This window comes from Camelus bactrianus, chromosome 12 (assembly GCF_048773025.1).
Source record: "Camelus bactrianus isolate YW-2024 breed Bactrian camel chromosome 12, ASM4877302v1, whole genome shotgun sequence".
Classification (NCBI taxonomy): domain Eukaryota; kingdom Metazoa; phylum Chordata; class Mammalia; order Artiodactyla; family Camelidae; genus Camelus; species Camelus bactrianus.
This window is the reverse complement of record NC_133550.1, coordinates 49,292,613-49,311,351: the sequence shown is the minus strand read 5'-3', so window position 1 is coordinate 49,311,351 and position 18,739 is coordinate 49,292,613. Positions and strand designations below refer to the sequence as shown.

At 37.8% G+C, this 18,739-nt stretch overlaps 1 protein-coding gene across 1 annotated transcript in view; it reads left to right on the top strand.

Moving 5' to 3' along the window:
* ACSS3 (acyl-CoA synthetase short chain family member 3) overlaps positions 1–18,739 on the top strand; it is a 133,669-nt gene that overhangs the window by 90,448 nt on the left and 24,482 nt on the right. The window contains exons 9-10 of the mRNA XM_010958811.3: positions 2,102–2,205; positions 17,155–17,250. Of these exons, the coding sequence (XP_010957113.2) occupies positions 2,102–2,205; positions 17,155–17,250 (200 nt within the window). The remainder of the gene's footprint in view (positions 1–2,101; positions 2,206–17,154; positions 17,251–18,739) is intronic.

The window sequence follows — 18,739 nt, the reverse complement described above, 5'->3', positions numbered from 1 at the left end:
GTTATTTATTGTGAGGAATTAAGAGTTAAATAATATTTGATTGAATAGTTATTAAAAGATTTTAAATTGTTTCATTAGTCATCTTATTCCTAAACTTGTCTTTGTTTATAGTATGTTTATACTCAGGTATATCAGAGTTTGTATTTTTGGCTTGTTTATTTGTTGTTGTTGTTGTTTTTACAATGACATACAACTTATTTCTGAAAAGCTTTCCAGGGAAATGCAAATTGTCATAGCAGTAAGTCCTGCCACTCAGACCTCCTGGACAACCCCCCATCTCCACCTCCACCTTTTCCCCCGGGGAGGGGGGGCTGCCCAGGTTCCTGTCTCACCTCTTCTCCATGATGGTGACAGCCTCCAAAGTCAGGCCCCTGGGCTCCTGCCCTGACCCTCCTTTTATCCTCCACACCTCTGCCAATGGCGACTTCCTAAAGCAAGCATCTCATGGTGCCACTCTCCTGCTTAAAACCTTTAATGGCTTTAATTCGCTTCTCATTGCCTTCATGATGAAATCCAAATTCCTTAGAAAGCCCTACAGGCCCCTCCGGGACAAGGCCCAGGCCTGCCGCTCTAAACGACTTCACTTGCTCCTCGTTTACCCTAGAAATGCATAATATTCTTAATCATGGAAGTTTAAAAAAATATCAGGAAGCTGATTGTTTGAATAAGATAAAAATAAAATATGGCCATATTTTTCAGCGTTAGGATTATCAACAATATGGTGCTTATATTTTTATTTTGTCTTGTCTTTACATAGCATCTAAAATCATAGCTGTATCAACCTCATTTTACATTTTAAAACTTTACACTAACCATTATACTTGAACCTACTTTTAATGACTTAATGCATTTAATTCATTCTGCTCTAACGTTTCTGTCTGATGAGGACATAATTGATAATCCAAATTTTAATTTCAAGCAAGTTATAAATGAATACACATTTGATTACATAAATTTTACCTCAAATTGCAAATATATATGTAGTTTGTTTAAATGTTTAACTACCTAAAATTCCCAGGTATTTTGATTGGTATTGCGATCATAAAGATGAATGTTCCTAAGAAGCTCACAGTCCATTGTGAGAAATAGGCAGCAAACAATTACAGAATAGATACATGTTTATAGCAGAAACAGGAAATGCATGTTCTTGGAGCATAGAGGGGAAATATTTGAATCTTCATGGGCTCTTCATGAAATGATGTAAGTTAAGGGAATGGTAAGAAATATTCTGTGGCTCTATTACATTGTTCAGGGTAGGTAGGGTTTATTTGTTTGATTGGGTTTTATTTCGATGATAATGAATTGACTTTTCATATGTATATTCTTTGTTTTGACAGATAGGCCATGGGGCCATTGATAAGGGGAGAAAAATAGTCATTCTCTTAATGAACCGCCAGTAGTGTTAACCAATTCTGGTTTTTCTATTTCATCCTTCCTGTTCTGTGGCATGGTGCTCTCTGCCAAAAATTGTTCATTCCTTAGTAATCGTCTGTTCCTTTTGATAAAAGCCTTTTTAACCTGGAAAGCCACAATGGCATTTACTTTTTAACTACCTATCTTTCCTATCTATATCCTTGGAATAGGAGAAATATGTGTTGAAATTAGAGTAATCTTTAGCAAAGTAACTCAGGAGAAGGATCAAGTGCATCATATTTATGAGCATATTTGTTGCCTTAGCTGTTACTTGAGAGTGTATTTCTGTGTATAAGCTGAAGTAGAATACAGCAATCAAACTTGGAGCTAAAATTAGTAGCGGTAATGTCAAGGAGGAAAAAGGTTTTTCCGTTTTGATCATTAGGTGAATAAGACAGATAGATTACAAAGCTCAACTTAGTTGCTCTTCTCAAAACTGAGAAGCTATAGATGTGAATTCTACTTTTGAAGCATCTCTTTCCAATGCTATGATATGCATGTAGTCATATTTGGGTCAAGAAAAATAATGCCTCTGACCATTCTACAGTGTGTTATACTGGTGGTATGACTATTTTCCTCTGACAGAATTAATGCGCTTGGATTGTACAATGTTTAAAAGAAGGTAGATGGAATTCTTTCAGTTTTTTTTCAGGGAATAATTTGAATTCACTCACCCTATTATATTCAGGTTCAAAACATTATTTGTGGCTGGAGAACGATGTGACTTGGAGACCCTGGAATGGTCCAAAAAAGTCTTCCGAGTACCCGTCCTAGACCATTGGTGGCAAACTGGTGAGCATTTTCCAAACATGTGCATAACTATTGCAGAAATGTTCAGAAACTCTGCAAGGATTGGAGGAAATTCTGAATCATGATGATCAGGCACAGACTCAGGAATCAGGTGGTTCTGGTTTCATTAGAAATAAGCAATTCTTTGAACATCCTTTTGTTAAAAACATCTTCATAAATGACATTGATGCTACCATCCTCTTGGTCCTTACGTATAAAGCCCCAGAGACCTCTTTTGCTGCTGCTTCTCTTTGTTTCCCATATCAGGTGAGTCCCTGAATCTCAGGTTTTCCTTTGAAGTGTCTGTTGGATTCACTGCACCTTCAGTGCTCCTATTGCCTTTGAGCTGCAGCAGCTACCTTAACATCTGCCCTGATTAAATTATCCTCATCCCCCATCTCGGTCCTCTCTGCTTCCCTGTACACTGTACACGCTGCTCCCAGAGTACCCTTTTTTGGAAAGCACTGTTTCTTTAATAGGATTTCCTGTGGTTTTCTGGCTCCCTTCTGATGTTCAGACCTCTTCTGCCTAGCACTTAAGACAGAGAAATTTATTTTTCACCAAAAGACTACTATATATGTAATTTATTTATTTACTTATTTATTCTCTATTATCCTTCCACTAAGTGATCCTTGGGAACAGCTTGTCATATTCAGTGGTTAGACTAAAATTTTGGTACAGATTGAAAAAACCTTTCTGCTGCTTCTTTTGAAGGATGATTGCATACATATGTGAAAGTAAGTAGATTATCTGGAATCTGTTTTCCTCATCACTGAGTCTGGTGATTTTGTTGGCTTTACCATTTGGCCCACTGAGCGTAGCTATGAGTTATGGGGGCCTTGTGGCCTTCATATGTACATATTTCAGTTCAACCTTACTTGGTTCAACTTATTAGGTTAACAATTGTGTATTAGCCTTTTCAGAATTTCCATCTCCTGAGCAATTGGGGCAGGATATCAAATTTGGATTAAAAAATTAATAAAATTTCTTAGCAAAAATTAGGTCTGATTTTTAGAATGATTATTTCTAGAAGATCGAGTGGCTAAAACTGAATTTCAGTGTCTAATATTTTAGAACTCTGATTCTAATAAATTATACTTTTTACATTATTTTCTTGGATATTACTCTTTTAGAAAAACGTGTTTTCTATATCATTTGTAATAAAAAATATCAAATGATCAGAACAGAATATACATGTTCCTTAAGTAAGGTGAAAATCAGAGTTTCTGTTTTCTCATATATGATTTGCTAAGGGAGAAATTTTTTAATCTAAATTCAGATTTGTAGCCATTTGGGAATAAAAAAGATAAGATTGAATTTGGAGAAAGAGCAATGCTATGTGTAAAATATATAAAAACGAGTGAAAAATTATGACCCCTGCAAGGAAGAGTATTTATAGAATTGATGCATACCCTGTTCACCAGGAAAGTTCTAACACTTATTTTCCTGGGCATAAAGAGGAAACTATCTTATCACCTTTAAGATATTTTCCAAGATGCTTTTCCTTTCCTGGTCAAAATGGAGAGTTGTTGCCAACACATAAGTGACCTTACACAAATGCTTGTAGAAGAGTTTTGTTTCCCCCCTTTCCTCCTTAAAGGTGACTATGCTAAAGCTTGTTGAAGGAAACCAACACATTAATAAATAAAATTATGATTCTTTTACTTTTTCTTACTGATGTCTTTGCAGATTATAGCCTGTGCAGATGTAGTGCATCCAGGCTTACAAAAAAACGAAAAAAACCCAAAAAACAAAAAACTCACTGAAGCCTGAGAAACAAGCATATGAGGTCTCTAGTGGGTACTGAATTCCATGTGAATTTGCAATTTTTCTTTAATGTGTTGTTCAGAGGGAATTAATAGCCACATTATGTCCGTGTGCTGTCACTTTAATCAGGCTTGAATGGCTGCTCATTACTGTGGAAAACATAGTGGATTTCTACTCAAAATGACTGATTCTTTCCATCTGCACATTTAATTTTACAGCATTGATATTGTGTCTGATTAAAGTACACAAAGACATACACATGGATAGGTATGTAGGTAGGCAACTAGCTAGCTGGATAGGTCGGTGGTTTTGTCCTTATTTTTATAAAGGAAATTTATCCCAGGTGGTGCAGATGTCTGCTACTAACAGAAAATTTAGTTAGAGTCTTTATTTGCATAGAAGAAATCAATTTGCTGTTTTCAAAGTTGCATGTTGTGGTAAATAATTGCAAAGTGATACTGAAGTTTAATATTTGCAACTGTTCAGCTTTCTTAAGGTGATATCAGATTAATGGGGGAAAAGACAAGTACTTCATGAGTTATTAGTAACTCTTAAAAACTGAGAGAAAAATTTGCTATTTCTAGCACGTTTATGAATTTCCTAATACTTTACATATCAAATAGATGTCGGTGCGCTTCCCCAAGAGGTATGTCAATAAAAAATCTGATAACGTTTGAGGGAAGGTTGAGCTTTGCCCAAAGGAATATTTTTCTTTACTTCAAATTTTCTACAAGGTTGCTCTTACTTGTTATTGACTTAGAAATTGATAGTATTTTATACAATCACACACTTTTATGAACCTTCCATACAATGGATAATTTATGAACGTGCTCTCTGATTACATTAATATACGTGTACAAATGAGCTGTTAAGAAACTATGATGTATAATTTGGAATTAGTGAGGAATATATTAAATAACTAAAATGTATAAGTGACAATTGATTAATTCCTGGGACTTGAGTTATAAGAAGCCACTCTGCAGTCAATCCATTTATATTACCATGTTGTTTTTGTTACCCAAGTGAAATTTGTATTAGCAACAACAGATCTCTAGTGACTAACATCCTCTTTGATCCATTAATATCAACACTCTTTGATGTCTGATTTAAATAATACCTAAGATTTAAAATTGAGAACTAATCTGTGGAAAATCCGAGAGCAGATCAACTCCTTACAGAGATTTTAAAAAAGAATCATTGCTGTTCAACACCACTGAAGCATTAAACCCTTGTTTTGGATTGTAATGAAGTAAATGTTTGATGCTCTCATGAAAGCAATTGGTTTTGCCAAGTCTAGGTAGGAGAGTTATATGTATTTGATTCATAAATCTGAATAATAGATGAATTATCTATACCCAGATGCTTTATCTTCACGGTAACTTATCTGTAATATGATTAAAAGCACTTGGATTATTGACTGAACTTTTTTAGATAAAGGTTGAGAAACAGAGGTGCTGCAATTATGATTTAAAAAGGGAAAATTAAGAGAATTGATAATTGTTCCCTTAAGACATGATAATCCATGTACAAAACTAAGCAACCAGAACTTCGTTATCTTTCAGTTGTACAATCACCGGATAAAACACTGTACTGTTATGGATCATTTTTAGTACTAAGATGAGCTTTTCCAGAAATCAAACTGCAAGCACGGTTTTACAAAGGAAGAACTGTCAATGCAGGGCATGGTGTCCTTTGCAAGATTTCTTTTCTTTTTTCTGACTTAAGATTAGTGTAAAAGTACTGTTTTCTTTATGAGTGAATCACCTAGTACAAAAAAATGATCTTTAAATTTAAGCAACCAAGCACCAAAACCCAAAACATAATAGACCTTATTTCTTTTTGAAATTTCCCCTTTTCTTTTCCCCTTCTTTCCTTCCTTCCTTTCTTCTTACCTTTCTTCGTCTTCCTTTTCTTTTCCCCTCCCTCGTTCTTTCCTTCCTATTTATTTCCTTCCTATTTGATACTAGTTTAGAAATTATTGTGACAAAAAAGCTTGACATCCCACTCTGTAATGTTATATAATCCTGGGTAGAAACACTTTACTCTTTTGCTTGCTATTGGTCAGTTAAATAAAGATGAAGACTGCAAGGTTAGAACACTCGAGTTGCACTATGGCTTTTATAAGGGACAAGGGTTTAGATCAAAAGAATCCATGGTTCTTTCCACCTGCCGGCAGAACATATATATGTGGTTTCCATCAGAAGATACAGAACTTACGTTGAAAATGTTTCAAGTGTCCTTATGCCCCGGTCGTGACGAAATACTTGAAATGAGATAATGATTACCAACTTGAATGGCACTGGGTGATTTTGGTGTTTGTTTTGTGTCCATCTCTTTAATGGAGGAGTCAGATTCTTTATAGAGTTTTTAAAACCCTAAAGAAATATTTCAGTGAGAAAACGGTAGTCTCCTAATGTATTGAGACATTGGTGCTGATTGAAGTTATTGATCTTACCGTATCTGCCTTGAGCCACCTTTGCTGAGTTATTATATCTTGGAGTAATCACAGCATTTCTCTCCCTGTTTGATTGAACTGCCACAGTTTTAATTGCAATTGCAAGTTCTGAAGTCACTACATTCTATATACAGCCTGAATCTTCTTCCTTTGAGGAGGAATCTGATAATTCTGGATTTTTATTAAAGTAGACCCACAGGCTCCGGCAAACTTCAGTCATGCCGGTTCTTAAATCAAAACCATTGATCCTAAAGGCACACACACCCTAATACCATATTATTAAAATGTGTCAAGGCTGTATCACGATCTGATAATCCTTATTTTTGTACTGTTTGGTGGTTTGTACTTCCTGAGAATGGACAACAGGGACAAGGATTTTAACCACAAAAATGGGTTAGGCTGATCAAATCCAGGCCCAATGCTTAGGTATAGTGAGAGAAGAGCCACTAGCCTAAGATTTTTTTAAAGGCAGTGTTGCCAGTAGATGCAACCGGTGTTCCAGGTTCTTGTCCCGCCCCAGAAAGAATTCAGAGACAGGATTTGGAGGTTAAAAAAAGTAAAAGTGAGGATTTATTAAAGGATGGATAGCACACTCTCAAGGGGAGAGCGGGCAGGCTCAGGTGAGCGGCTGCCCTGAGTTTGTTTGGCAAGTTAGCTACATAGGGTGCAAAAATGAATGGGCAGAATATCATTGGGTTTGGGGTCATATTCCCTGATTATCATCCCAACTCCACCTTCCCAAAGGACGAAGGGATTTTTGTCCTTATTTAGTCTGGATCGGAAGTGTCATGGCGTCGGTGCATGATGGGTGCTTCTGATCTGCAAGGCTAATTTTACTGAAATGAGGGCATAATGAGCAAAAGGTTACATTTGGACACTGGAAATTCCTGCCTTTTCTCACCTTTCTTTGTTCTTCTCCAGACCACTTGTCACCCCAAAAAGCATGATCCCTTATCAGCCCAAAGGTTCCTGCTTTTCTTTCTCTGCCTAGGGAACCCTGCTGCTTACATGATGTGTGGTTTCCTGCATTTGGCTTGTGCCCCTCCTTTCTGCCCAATTCCTGCCATTTGGTCTGTGTCCCCCTTTCTCTGCTCATATCTAGCTATCTGCCTGCTCTAACAGCAGCAATACATTTTATTTACAACATGGAATAATTAATTATACTTCAGTAACAGTCATTCCAGCCTGAGATCTCTGTGAGAAATGGTATGGGCTCAGATACAGTAATGACTCATTCCTCCTTGGTAGACTGATTACAAAACCCACAACCAGGATTGGAGACTGCATGGGGAGAGGATCAAAGTTGAAGCCACGCGTTTTTCCTGGATTGCCCTCTTCCTCGGTTACCTTTGCATTCTCACACATTCCACTTCTGTGCATATGAGTTGATACATTTATATGCAGAGGGATTTCAGTCTGTCAGACTGTGGTTCTGAGTTAATCTGTGATAGGGAAGTTTCTTCATCCCTAGAATTGCACAATGAGAGTTTTATGACCCTTGTAATGTATGCTTTTTTTAAAAAAACATGTTACAACTATATGGTAGATGTGTGACTTTCTTCCAACTTAAGCATACCTAGTCTGTGCCCTGTGCAAAATCCTGTATGTTTTTCCTGTTTTTTGGGGCCAAGGGATAAAAGGCTCTATATAGTTGACATGACAGTGAGGAAAATATCTCTTCAGTGACTTTACCTTGATGACTCTATTTTTAATTATTTAAAAATCTGTTCTCTTTGGTTTGGGTACCAGTAGCCACTAGCAAACATTCCTTTGGTTGCAGATCTTGAAGTAAAATATTTCTATGTAGAATTAAAATGCTGCCTTCCCAGGCTTTACTTTTTAACTATCATTCCCTGCTTTCTGGGTTTTACTTAATATTTTCTGAGCTCATCAGATTTGGGCTATAGTGATAGTTTTTTTTTTTTTTTTTTAAGTACAGACCTATATGTTCAAAGACAATGGATTGAACTAGACTTTTGAAATACACACGGTAGAACTCAGAGAGCTGATTTGGACTGGACTGGCAATGCCACTGCCCCACGAACTGGGTGGTCCCATATATATTCCCTGTACTGCTTTCAAATAGTACAATGCAGAGTCTTTAGTAATATGAGTGAGTCACCACTGTCTGGTGCATTTTTGTTTTTCTCAAAACATTTTTTTTCTCAAAAATAAATTCGTCTCTATTTTTTATTCATGGGAAAGAGATTTTAGGTAGTTTGACATGAGAAGTTATGACTGGGGAAAAACAGTTATATAGACACAGTGTCATTTCAGCACTGTTCAGTGAGTGATGCTGTGATGGTGTTCATCTGGTAAGAGACGAAAAATATCTTGATGGCATCTTTGTTGCCTGGCAACAGAGTTTTTTCCTCATTTAGAGCAAGCCTTCATTAGTCTAACGTAGGTAATTTTTACTGATAGTTGGAGAAGCAGGGACTTAGAGCTAAGCTACGTGAATTTGGTTTGTGGAAGGAATAATCTTTTGTCAAATGTTAGGCTTGGTGAGGCTTTCTCTTTCTGAAAGTGAATAGCTGTTTACTGATTGTTAATCCATCTGAAAGTGAATACCCGAGTTAAATAGCAGTCATTGAATCACACATTTTCATCTTTATAGCATTATAATGTCAGAAGAACACCCACATTACAGTTGGTACTTTTTTCAAATATGATCCATGAAGTAACTCAGATGTGTAAGTTGCTTTTTAGAATCTCTGTGCTCATTACTATGCTAGTGATAATGTTTTGATAAGAGAGTAAACACTAAGAAATTGATTAATAATATAGTATTGGTTTGGTCTTTGAAATATCATCTATTCTAATTCTCCTTCCCTTTGCAAGAATCACATTTAATCCCCTCTAGAAAGGCGAAAACATGTCATGTTTTGGTAGATCTTTACAAGAAAAAGTTCGTAAACCCTCCCTTGACAAAACCTTCTGGTCTGGAAATTTGATTTCCCCTGGTGCATGCAATTCTCTGCACGGTGGGCCCACTGGCCCCATAAGAGTAATTCCCAGTTCCTCTTTTGCTGTCAGTTCTAATTTGGAAAACAACAGGTGACTAATGCTCCTTGGAAAAGCAGTGTGGGCAGGAAAAAGTGACGCTGACTCCCAATAAGACCGTTTAAATCCTGGTTTAGTTACTTCCTTCTGTAGCGGCTGACAAGTCCTTAATTGTGTGCCCATGGGTTTTCTCACAGGCTTGTAGAAAGCTTGAAATGAAGTGAAACAGATATGTATGAACAATTCTGCAAGTTCCTGGCCTATAGAAACACTCAGTAAATGTTTTTCTTTTCCTTTCCATTCTATGAATAACCCTGCACAAATATAAAGACCATCTTTAGCATCCTGGTCTGTAGATAGTCCAGACTCAAGAAAACTTAGAACAAAGGGCTCAATTTATACATGAAAAAATTCATCACAGAGAATTTAATTTCCCAGAGTCAACGAACGAGTCAGGATTAGAACCGGAACTGTCATTGCTCTGTGTTGTCCGGAGTCCTTTCTCCATGTGTTTTATCTTACTCCTTCGTTAGTCCAGCATTTCATATCTAGTTCAGCTCTAAGTTATTTATGAGGTTCTCTAAGGTAAGAGGCAGTGTGCTGGTAAGAGACCCGGATAAGACCAGTGTCTCGCAGCTTGAATTAATGGTCTGCTTCCAGTACCAAAAGTTAAGCTGCTTTGAATTAAGTATTTTAAACTGTAATCGCACCATCTCGTGAACACAAAGATTACATTGATTTTCTTTCACCGGTGTACAACTCGCTGTTTCTGCTTTCTTTTGGCTACCACCATTCAAGTTATTTATAGCTCACTGTATAGATTTAGAGGTGTAGAGAATGGTTTCTTTACAGATTGCTTCTGTGCCCATCATGATGCTGTGATTAATACGACTCAGCGGCCCTGGGCCACTGAATTGATTTATTTCTAGGGTTTTAGCTCTCTGTATGGGCCACCAACTTCTGAATCCATATTGCTTAAATGTTGTGTTTCTAGAACCACAGTGGGAACCCACTGGCAGATTTCCAGATACAGCTGGAGCTCTTATTTATAGAGCTGAACCTGCCACCATGTTCTTCCTCTTAAGCCTGACTCCCATCTCCTCTTCTTTCTGTGTTGGCTTTCATCTGTGAGCCAGAACCCTGGGGCTTGTCCTGGATTTCTTCCTCTTGCTCTGTCCGCATATCCCAGCAATCACCAAGCTCTTCCGATGCTGAGTGTAACTCACATTCGATCTCATCATCTTCTACCTGCGCCTGCACCAGACCACCACCGTCCAATTTCTTGCTCTAGGTTGGGATCCTCAAATTAGCACTCTAGTTCGCAACTGAACAACTTTTTCTAAGTTGTAATTCTGAATAAATTGCTTCTGCTACAGCCCCCGAGTCCCCCAGTGTTCCGAGAATAATATCCAAATTCCTTAATGTAGTTTGGGAGACACTTCGTGATCTGCCTCTGCTCTCCATGCACATTTTGTTCTTTATTTATTATCTCTCAGTCCACCCATCACCCCCACGCTTTGCTCTACTAAATAACTTGGGGTCAGTCCCTTGGTGGTCTAACTGCTCAACTTTGTTCTTGCTACTATTTCTGTTAGGCATGTCTTTCCACCTTTAACACTCCCTTCTTGCCAAAAGACATGCATTCAGTACACAGGGTATATTCAATAAATATTTATGGAAGGGCTGACCTTTGAATATCGTTCTTGGAATAAGAAAAAGATCGTAACAGAATTACAGCAGTAACATACAGTTTTTTCCCTTTCCTGAGTCCTCTGTTTCTCTTGCTCTCTGGTTCATTTTGGGGTTGCATTGTGTGATTTGCTGTTTATTTTTTTAAGATCCCTGTTCTTAATAATGGGAATCAGAACCTAAAATTATATAAGGATGCATTTACTAGTCAGCGAACATTTTCTGAGCACAAAATGTCAGGGATTGGACGGTGTTCGGTCCTGCTGATACAAATGATTCTCAAAGCGCACTAGAAGAACCTGATTTCAGCTGTTGGCTAGGGGGATGTTTTCATATAATTACATGCACAATTCCTTTTTGAAAGATTTCTGTAACATTTTTAATGGCAAGTATTCCAGTGTCTTTTGCTGTGTAACAAACAAACAAACAAACAAACAAACAAACAAAAAACCAAAAAAACCCCAAAAAACAAAAACCTCTAAAACCTAGTGGCTTAAAATAGCCACCATATCTCAGGATTTTATGGGTCAAAGATACAGCAGAGATCAGCTAGGGATTTAGTACTCCAAGTGTTGTTGATTGAGACAACTCAGGCAGTATTGTGTGGTGAGTGAACTAGTCTGGAGGGTCCAAGATGGCTTCACTGTCATGCCTGGGACTAGCCGAAGGCTTGACTCATCTAGGACTCTGTCTGGAATGCTTGCTAGTGGCATTTTTAGCTTGGAAGACTCAGAGTAGCCGACTATCTTCTGTGGCGGCTCACGGGTTCCTGAGAGTGTTCTGGTTTTCTTAAGACCGACCTGTGCCTAGAAACTGACAAAGTATCATTTCCACTCTTTGCTGTTACTCAAAGCCATCAAGAGATGACCCAAATTGAAGTTGAGAGGACATGGAACCCACCTGTAGGTAGAAGGAATATCAAATTGCACCCACCTTCAGTCTTTCACCATGGACAGATTTAAAGGCTATGGATGTAGCCTTTGAACTCTTGAATATAATTTCCCCTCTGCTCCCCATTCAGAAATGGAGTCCAGAAATTCTGCTAATATTTTATATGTATCTTGCCAAGATGTTTATTTTGCCCAATGTATATTATTTACAAAAAATTGTATCATGTTGTACATTTTGTTTCATAACTTTTATCTAAACAGTATTTTGGTGAGAATCATTTCCTATCTTGGCTGGACATTTTTCTATGGTGTTTGAATGCCTTTGCAGTATTCCTTAATATGGAATAATTCCTATTTTTTGGACAATCTTTTAAACTCTAATATAAATAATACTATGACAAACATCCTTGGCACTTGATATGTGTGAACTCTTACGAATATCTCATTGTTCACATCCCTTAAAGTGGAACAACTGTATTAAAGGCTATGAGGAGGCTTTAAGGGTTTTTAGAAAAATTGGCATTTTTAAGGCTTCTTATAAGAATTGCAAAATTGCCTTTTAGAAATGCTGTATTGATTTATAGACACACTAACACTTATATAACAAAACTGATTGTCTTCGGTTTGTGTGGGCAGGCTGTCTCCCATCTGCCACCTAACTGGGCTCTAGTCTTTTTGTCAGTCTAGTGAATTCTCATGTGAATGGGTTCCTACTTTCAGGAAGACAGGTTCCTGTCGTTACCCAACCATTCCAAAACAGCTTCCACCTGTCCATATTTCCCCCATATCTCTCTCAAAACCCCAAATAAAATAAACCTGATCATAGAACCTAAATGAGGCTTAACTATTTAAGTAAATTTTATTTGCATTGTTATGGTTCATCAGCTTCTTTGTTCAGAAGCCCTCATTAGCTTGCAGAGTCACTCAGAAGAAAAACTTAAGGTCTTACGAGGACTTTGAAGTAGTTTTATGCAATCTGTCTCCTGACTACCTCTCTGATCGTATTTCTTATCAACACTTTCCTCATTTGTTCTGCTTCAGTCACACTGGCTGCCTCACTGCTCCTTAAATACTCTAGGAATAAACCTACCTCAGGATCTTTGCATTTGCAGTTCCTTCCTCTTGGATTCTTTGTCCCTAGATATGTATGAGGCACGTGCCCTCACTTCTTTTAGGTCTTCACTCAAATGCACTTCTCAGGGAGGTTTTTTCTGGTCACCCAATCTAAAATTGCAATCCCTTCCCTTCACATCCTATATCCTGTCTGTGCTTTATTTTCTTAGTGGTTATCACTTTTTAACATGCTATATGTTGTACTTTCCTGTGTTGTTGTGGTTTGTTCCCCTAGTTAGAATGTGAGCTCCATGTGGGTAGGAATTTTGGGCACTTGCATTTATTGCTCTATCCAGTTTGAATGACAGTACCACATAATAGCTGCTCATAGACATTTGGTAATAAGTGTTACGTATCACCATTCCTTCCATTTGCGTGTGTGAGAGACTGGGCTCACTTCCTGTCACAAGGGTTTTTCTTTCTCTGCTGAGATGCGGTCTGGGTGAGTTCCATTTCCTACTCATCGTCTGTATTCTCCATGAGAACCTCACAAGGGACTCCTCATCTGTGCCATTGTTCTCCTTCTCTGAAAACAATGTGAAGCAAGGGAAATGGCTTAAATTTTCTATCCTAGGCCTCAGGAATTCTCATCTGGAAAAAAATAATATTTCCTTTTCTTCCTGTTGGCTTAAATGCAATAATATAAACAAAAAGCACTTAGCACATGGTACAAGGCATAATTCATATTTGGAAAAAATATGTGTATTAATTCTCTTTCATTTTCTTCCTTTGGAGTTAGAAGTTTTAAGAAAAATTCATTTAGGTTACAACTCACTAATGCAATAAGGTGGGGTGAGGCAGGAAAAATACTAAAAAAAAATAGTGAAGTGTCTGTATTAGCTTCTAACGCAGTGTGAATATAAACATACCAAAGTAGCTTATTCTTCGCAACCTTCAATTTCCTGCTGTCTGCCTCCCAGTTTTCTCTTCCCTAAGGAAATTATGCTGGAAAATTGCTGAATATTGTGTCTTTCTCAGGTTGGGCACCTTTGGAAAGATTTCTTCAAATGAAGTGTCCAGTTCTCCTCTTCAAAGAGAATGTTTTGGTTTGTTCAGTGTAGCTATTTCCCAGTCAAAACATGACATCTGGATTTCCTGTCTGCCTAGATAACTGCTAGCCGGTTAATTACAGCCTGGGCAGGGTGAGGCAGATGTTTTTAGAGCATCTTTGAAATGGGGCTGTGGGAGCCCTCTGAAGTTTGATTAAGGAGCGCAGCATGCCTGGGGCTTTCCGGGAGCGGAGCCTGCCCTGCACGTGGAGCAGCTGGAGAGCCGGGGGTTGCGCAGTCTGCGTGCCTGAGCGTGCGAGCGGGCGTCTGTGCGCCTGTGGCGCAGATGGATCGCTTCTTGGGTCTCAGGACGAGCAGAGGTATAAAGAGAGGAAGCCAAATGGCTGTCTCTGTAACAACCATTGTGGTCTTTCTCATCCCACTTTTGTCGCAACTGTGGCTCCTTAGATTGCTTAGAATCCTAGGAACTACCCTTTCGTCTGACTGTATCCTTTGTACGTGTCACCACCAACAGTTCTTTTTCTAATCCCCTAAATGAATGTCAAAATAAGGTCAACGAGATACTCAAATTGCATTAAAGTTCAAAGTATAAACTTACCTACTTTAAGTAACTAAATGGATACTGATTGTTGTGACTCTTTTTTTTTTTTTTTTTTTTTTTTTTTTGAGTAAAGGTAGATTTATTTGGAGAGATATGTACTACATAGAATGTAGGCTGTTTCCGAAGGTGCGAGAAAGGCCAAGAGGTGTGGGCGTCGGGTGCTCAGATTAGAGTAAAAGTGGATGGAGTGACAGAGTGTTGGCCATCTCTGAAGATGAGGGAGCGAGGGGCGGCCTCATTTTCATGACTCTTAAAATTCATGGTGGTTTTACGGTCGTAAACTACAACAAAACAGCTGAAGGCTGAAAGATTCTTAATGTGTAATCACTATACGACGATGCTTAAGAAGATCAGCTGAGGCAGTAGACACTGACCGCACTTCACTTTCTAGTGTCTTTAGCTTCATTTCATTCTCACTTCCCTCCTCCCAATGTTACAGGAAGAACAGAGTGCAGCGTCTTTTATAAGAATCCACACTGAGATGCGATGAAGCGGGGTGCAGTTGGTTTCATGTTGTGGGTTGTTTGTTTGTTTGTTTTAGGCAGCAGGTACCAGAACCATTGATAGGAATTAGAATCACCAGACGGTACATTTGTAGGTTCTGGAGCCGTGTGGTGACAAGTGGCTGAGAGGCCTTATGGTGTTAAGAAACGTCGAGAGCTTGAACTTTAAGTGATTGGAGTGCCCCTACTGATCAACTAAACTTGACAAGATATACTTTAAAAATAGCAGATTTACTTCAGCAGCTGCTTCTCAGCTGGGAGGGAGGGGGAACAGAACCATCTTGAAGGCGCTATCTCCTTTCTAACATGTCCTGGTAGCTTCTCTTTCTGTGGTCACCCTGTTTTATCCGAGTACCTTCCTCTAAGCACCTCTCTCTGCAGGACTGCTTCCTCTCTCACCACTGCTCTTGTCTCTCTTACCAGTTTTCAAGGCTAGCTAAGGTGTGGGCTTAAGGCATTTTCCCAAAGGCAAAGGGAAAAATGATGTTAAATTTCCAAACATGCGCATTTCCTCCCATGCTTTGCTTATGCTGTAGGGAGAATGCTCAGGGTGTCCCGTGGTTGTTAGAATACCATTTCACAAAATCCCTTTCCATTTTTTGTCATGATATGAGAATATTTGAGAATTCTCCATTAAACATCAGCTGCCTGCTCTGGTTACTTGCCACTTTTCCTTAGCGGTGACCATCTGGCTTAGCACGTTAAGCTCTGCACCGTGACCTAGGAACCATGTTTTAGTGTTCAAGAGTCCATCTTCTGTTATTGATGTCGGCTGAGCCACCATCCATAACATGGGGATAATAAACTGAACTACTCTGGAAGGTAAAGAACAGTAATAAATTCTTCTCATCACTTGAAAGTGATGTAAATATATGATAAATTATGGTGGAGACCAGACTGGAGGAAATACATTCTGCGTCCTTAGGAAGATAGATGTTTTTAATATTTTGGATTACTTTTGACCTGACTGGTTTGGCAATTAATCCCTTAATACTCACATTTATGTGTATAACATTAAGCCTGTAGTTATGAAACTTTTCACTGTCAGTGTTCTCTCATCCTGCCCCTCCACAAATACAAATCTCATATTTAAAATACTCTGTTAACTCCAAACTTGTTTTTGCTAATAATACAAATGCATTCCTTTATAAAAATTATCACTCTCAGAACTTACGATTATCATGTAATAGCTATTCTGTTACAACTTGAGACAGAGAAGACAGGTTTCACATTTGCATTAATCAATGCACGCTAATTGTGGATAAGTGTCTGGTCTTAAGGAAATAATCAGCATAGCATAAATAGCTTCCTTCCTATATTTTGGGCCTTCAAAAATCCAGGAGCAACAGATTAAGAGCAATTTGATAAAGCATTGATAAATTCAGCTTTAGATGTGAGGTCTCTAGGCAAATGTAGTTCTTAAAATTTAGAGTATGGTGTTTTCACATACTTTAAAAAAAATCTTTGGGTTACCTATTCCAGAGACTGAGCTAAAGGTTACAGGAATATTTTGCCCTTTGCTGTTATTGACCCTGATAAAATAACTTTAGGCAAATTAAGAAAAACCATCTTTTATAGAGATTTTTTAGTTTTTAACATGTGTTGTAAAACTCTCACAGTCGCATAATTCTCCGTTCTTCATGCCTGCTGCTGCACAGCTGGAAACACTAGAGAAGCCTTTCTTTTCTTTAACAGAAGCAGATACTGTATATATTATTCTGAATTTGTGTCCTTAAGTTTTAAAAATGTCGATGTTATATAAATTACTGGATTTTTTGCACTTTTAAATAGTACATTTGCACTATTTATCTGTTCCTCATGCAGTGAAATTCTGTGGAGGGAGAGGGGCAGTGCAGGCACTGAGGAAACATCATGATCTCGAGTTGAAACGTTAAATGATAAATAATATTTATTTCTCCAGAGACTGGATCCCCAATTACAGCGTCATGCGTTGGATTAGGTAATTCTAAATCACCTCCTCCAGGGCAAGCAGGAAAAAGTGTTCCAGGATACAATGGTGAGAAATGACCCTGATTACTTGAAATATATAATGTTAACAAAATATGGTATCTTTCTGTGTTTACTGTGAATCATATTGCTTGAAACATACTAGGTACTTAATAAGTATTTGACTCAGTGAATACCTTGTATTAAAAGTGTAAAACCTTTTATAATAACTTTTATTGTGAGCCAATTTGATCAAAAGTAAGTTTGTAGACTTCTAAGGACATGTTCTAAATGACTGTCACAATATAAGGCACGTTAAGGATATGGATGTGAGGTTAATATGTATGGAATGCCTGCTGGGTACCAAGTACTATGCATACATCATTTCAATTAATGCTGAAGTATATTTAATTTAGAGATATTATTCCCATTTTAGAGATGAGTTAGCTGGTGCCCAGAAAGACTAAATAACTTTCCTAAAGTAACACAGCTGGTTAGGTCCTAAAGATAGTGCAAACCATTGTGTTTTATTTTGTTTGTTCGTTTCCGTTATAAAATCTGCAGTTTTTCCCATTACATATGCTACCTTTTAATTTAGAGTGATGATAAGGCTTTTGAACCTTGTTAGCTAAAAAATAAATATAAAGAGTAAGGGTTCTAAAAAAGAAAAATAATTTTATCCATACTGGCACTATGAGATACAGTATCTCTTCCATATTTGTTTTTAAACTATTGGTAGTGATTATAATAGTTCAATAATTTCCCCTGGATTTCACTTCTTAGTTGTACATCTTGTATAAGGTGACTTGTGTAAGTTATACATGGTTATACAAGTCAAACGTTGTTTCCTTAGTTCTTAATGGGAATGATAATCTTTATGCCCTTCATAGGGTTGCTGTGTTGTGATGAAACACAATGAAGCATTAGCACAAGCGCCTGCTAGCAGGACTGGACTAAGTCTTACCTAGTAGTGTTATGAATATTTCAGAGAAGCCAGAGGGACTGACCTGATTTAGATTTACACATTCATTTTACAGACGAGGAAAATGAGGCACAGAAGTTATGTTATTTGCATAAGGTCACACAATTTAGCTTCAGCTCAGCTTTGGGAAACGGGATATGATTCCTGCATGCAGTTCCTATTTGCATGTAAATTATCAAATTTAGTGATTTGTCACTTGCTTCTCTAACAGAAAAATATTATATTTTCCTTCTAGGACAATGACTGGTTAAGGATCATTTGGTTTAGCCTAGCAGATACATTTATAAAAAGCCACTTAAGATCTTTTTTTAAGAGCAAAAATAGACATTCTGTGAAGTCAGTGACTTCACCAGGCATGGGGAGTTGAATCCAGCTTTAGTGAAATCCTCCTGAGCAGTTCGGTCATCTCCACTTCTTTGATCAGAAAAATTACTTTAGTGTTGAGCCATTTTTAGGGGCTGATGACTGTGGGAGATGTTAAATACATTTCCCTTTCAGTGTTTCAGGATCATTTTTATATCCAGTTGTAAGAAAGAGTTAAAGCTTTAATGCTTCATGGAATTTCAGTACAGAAGTT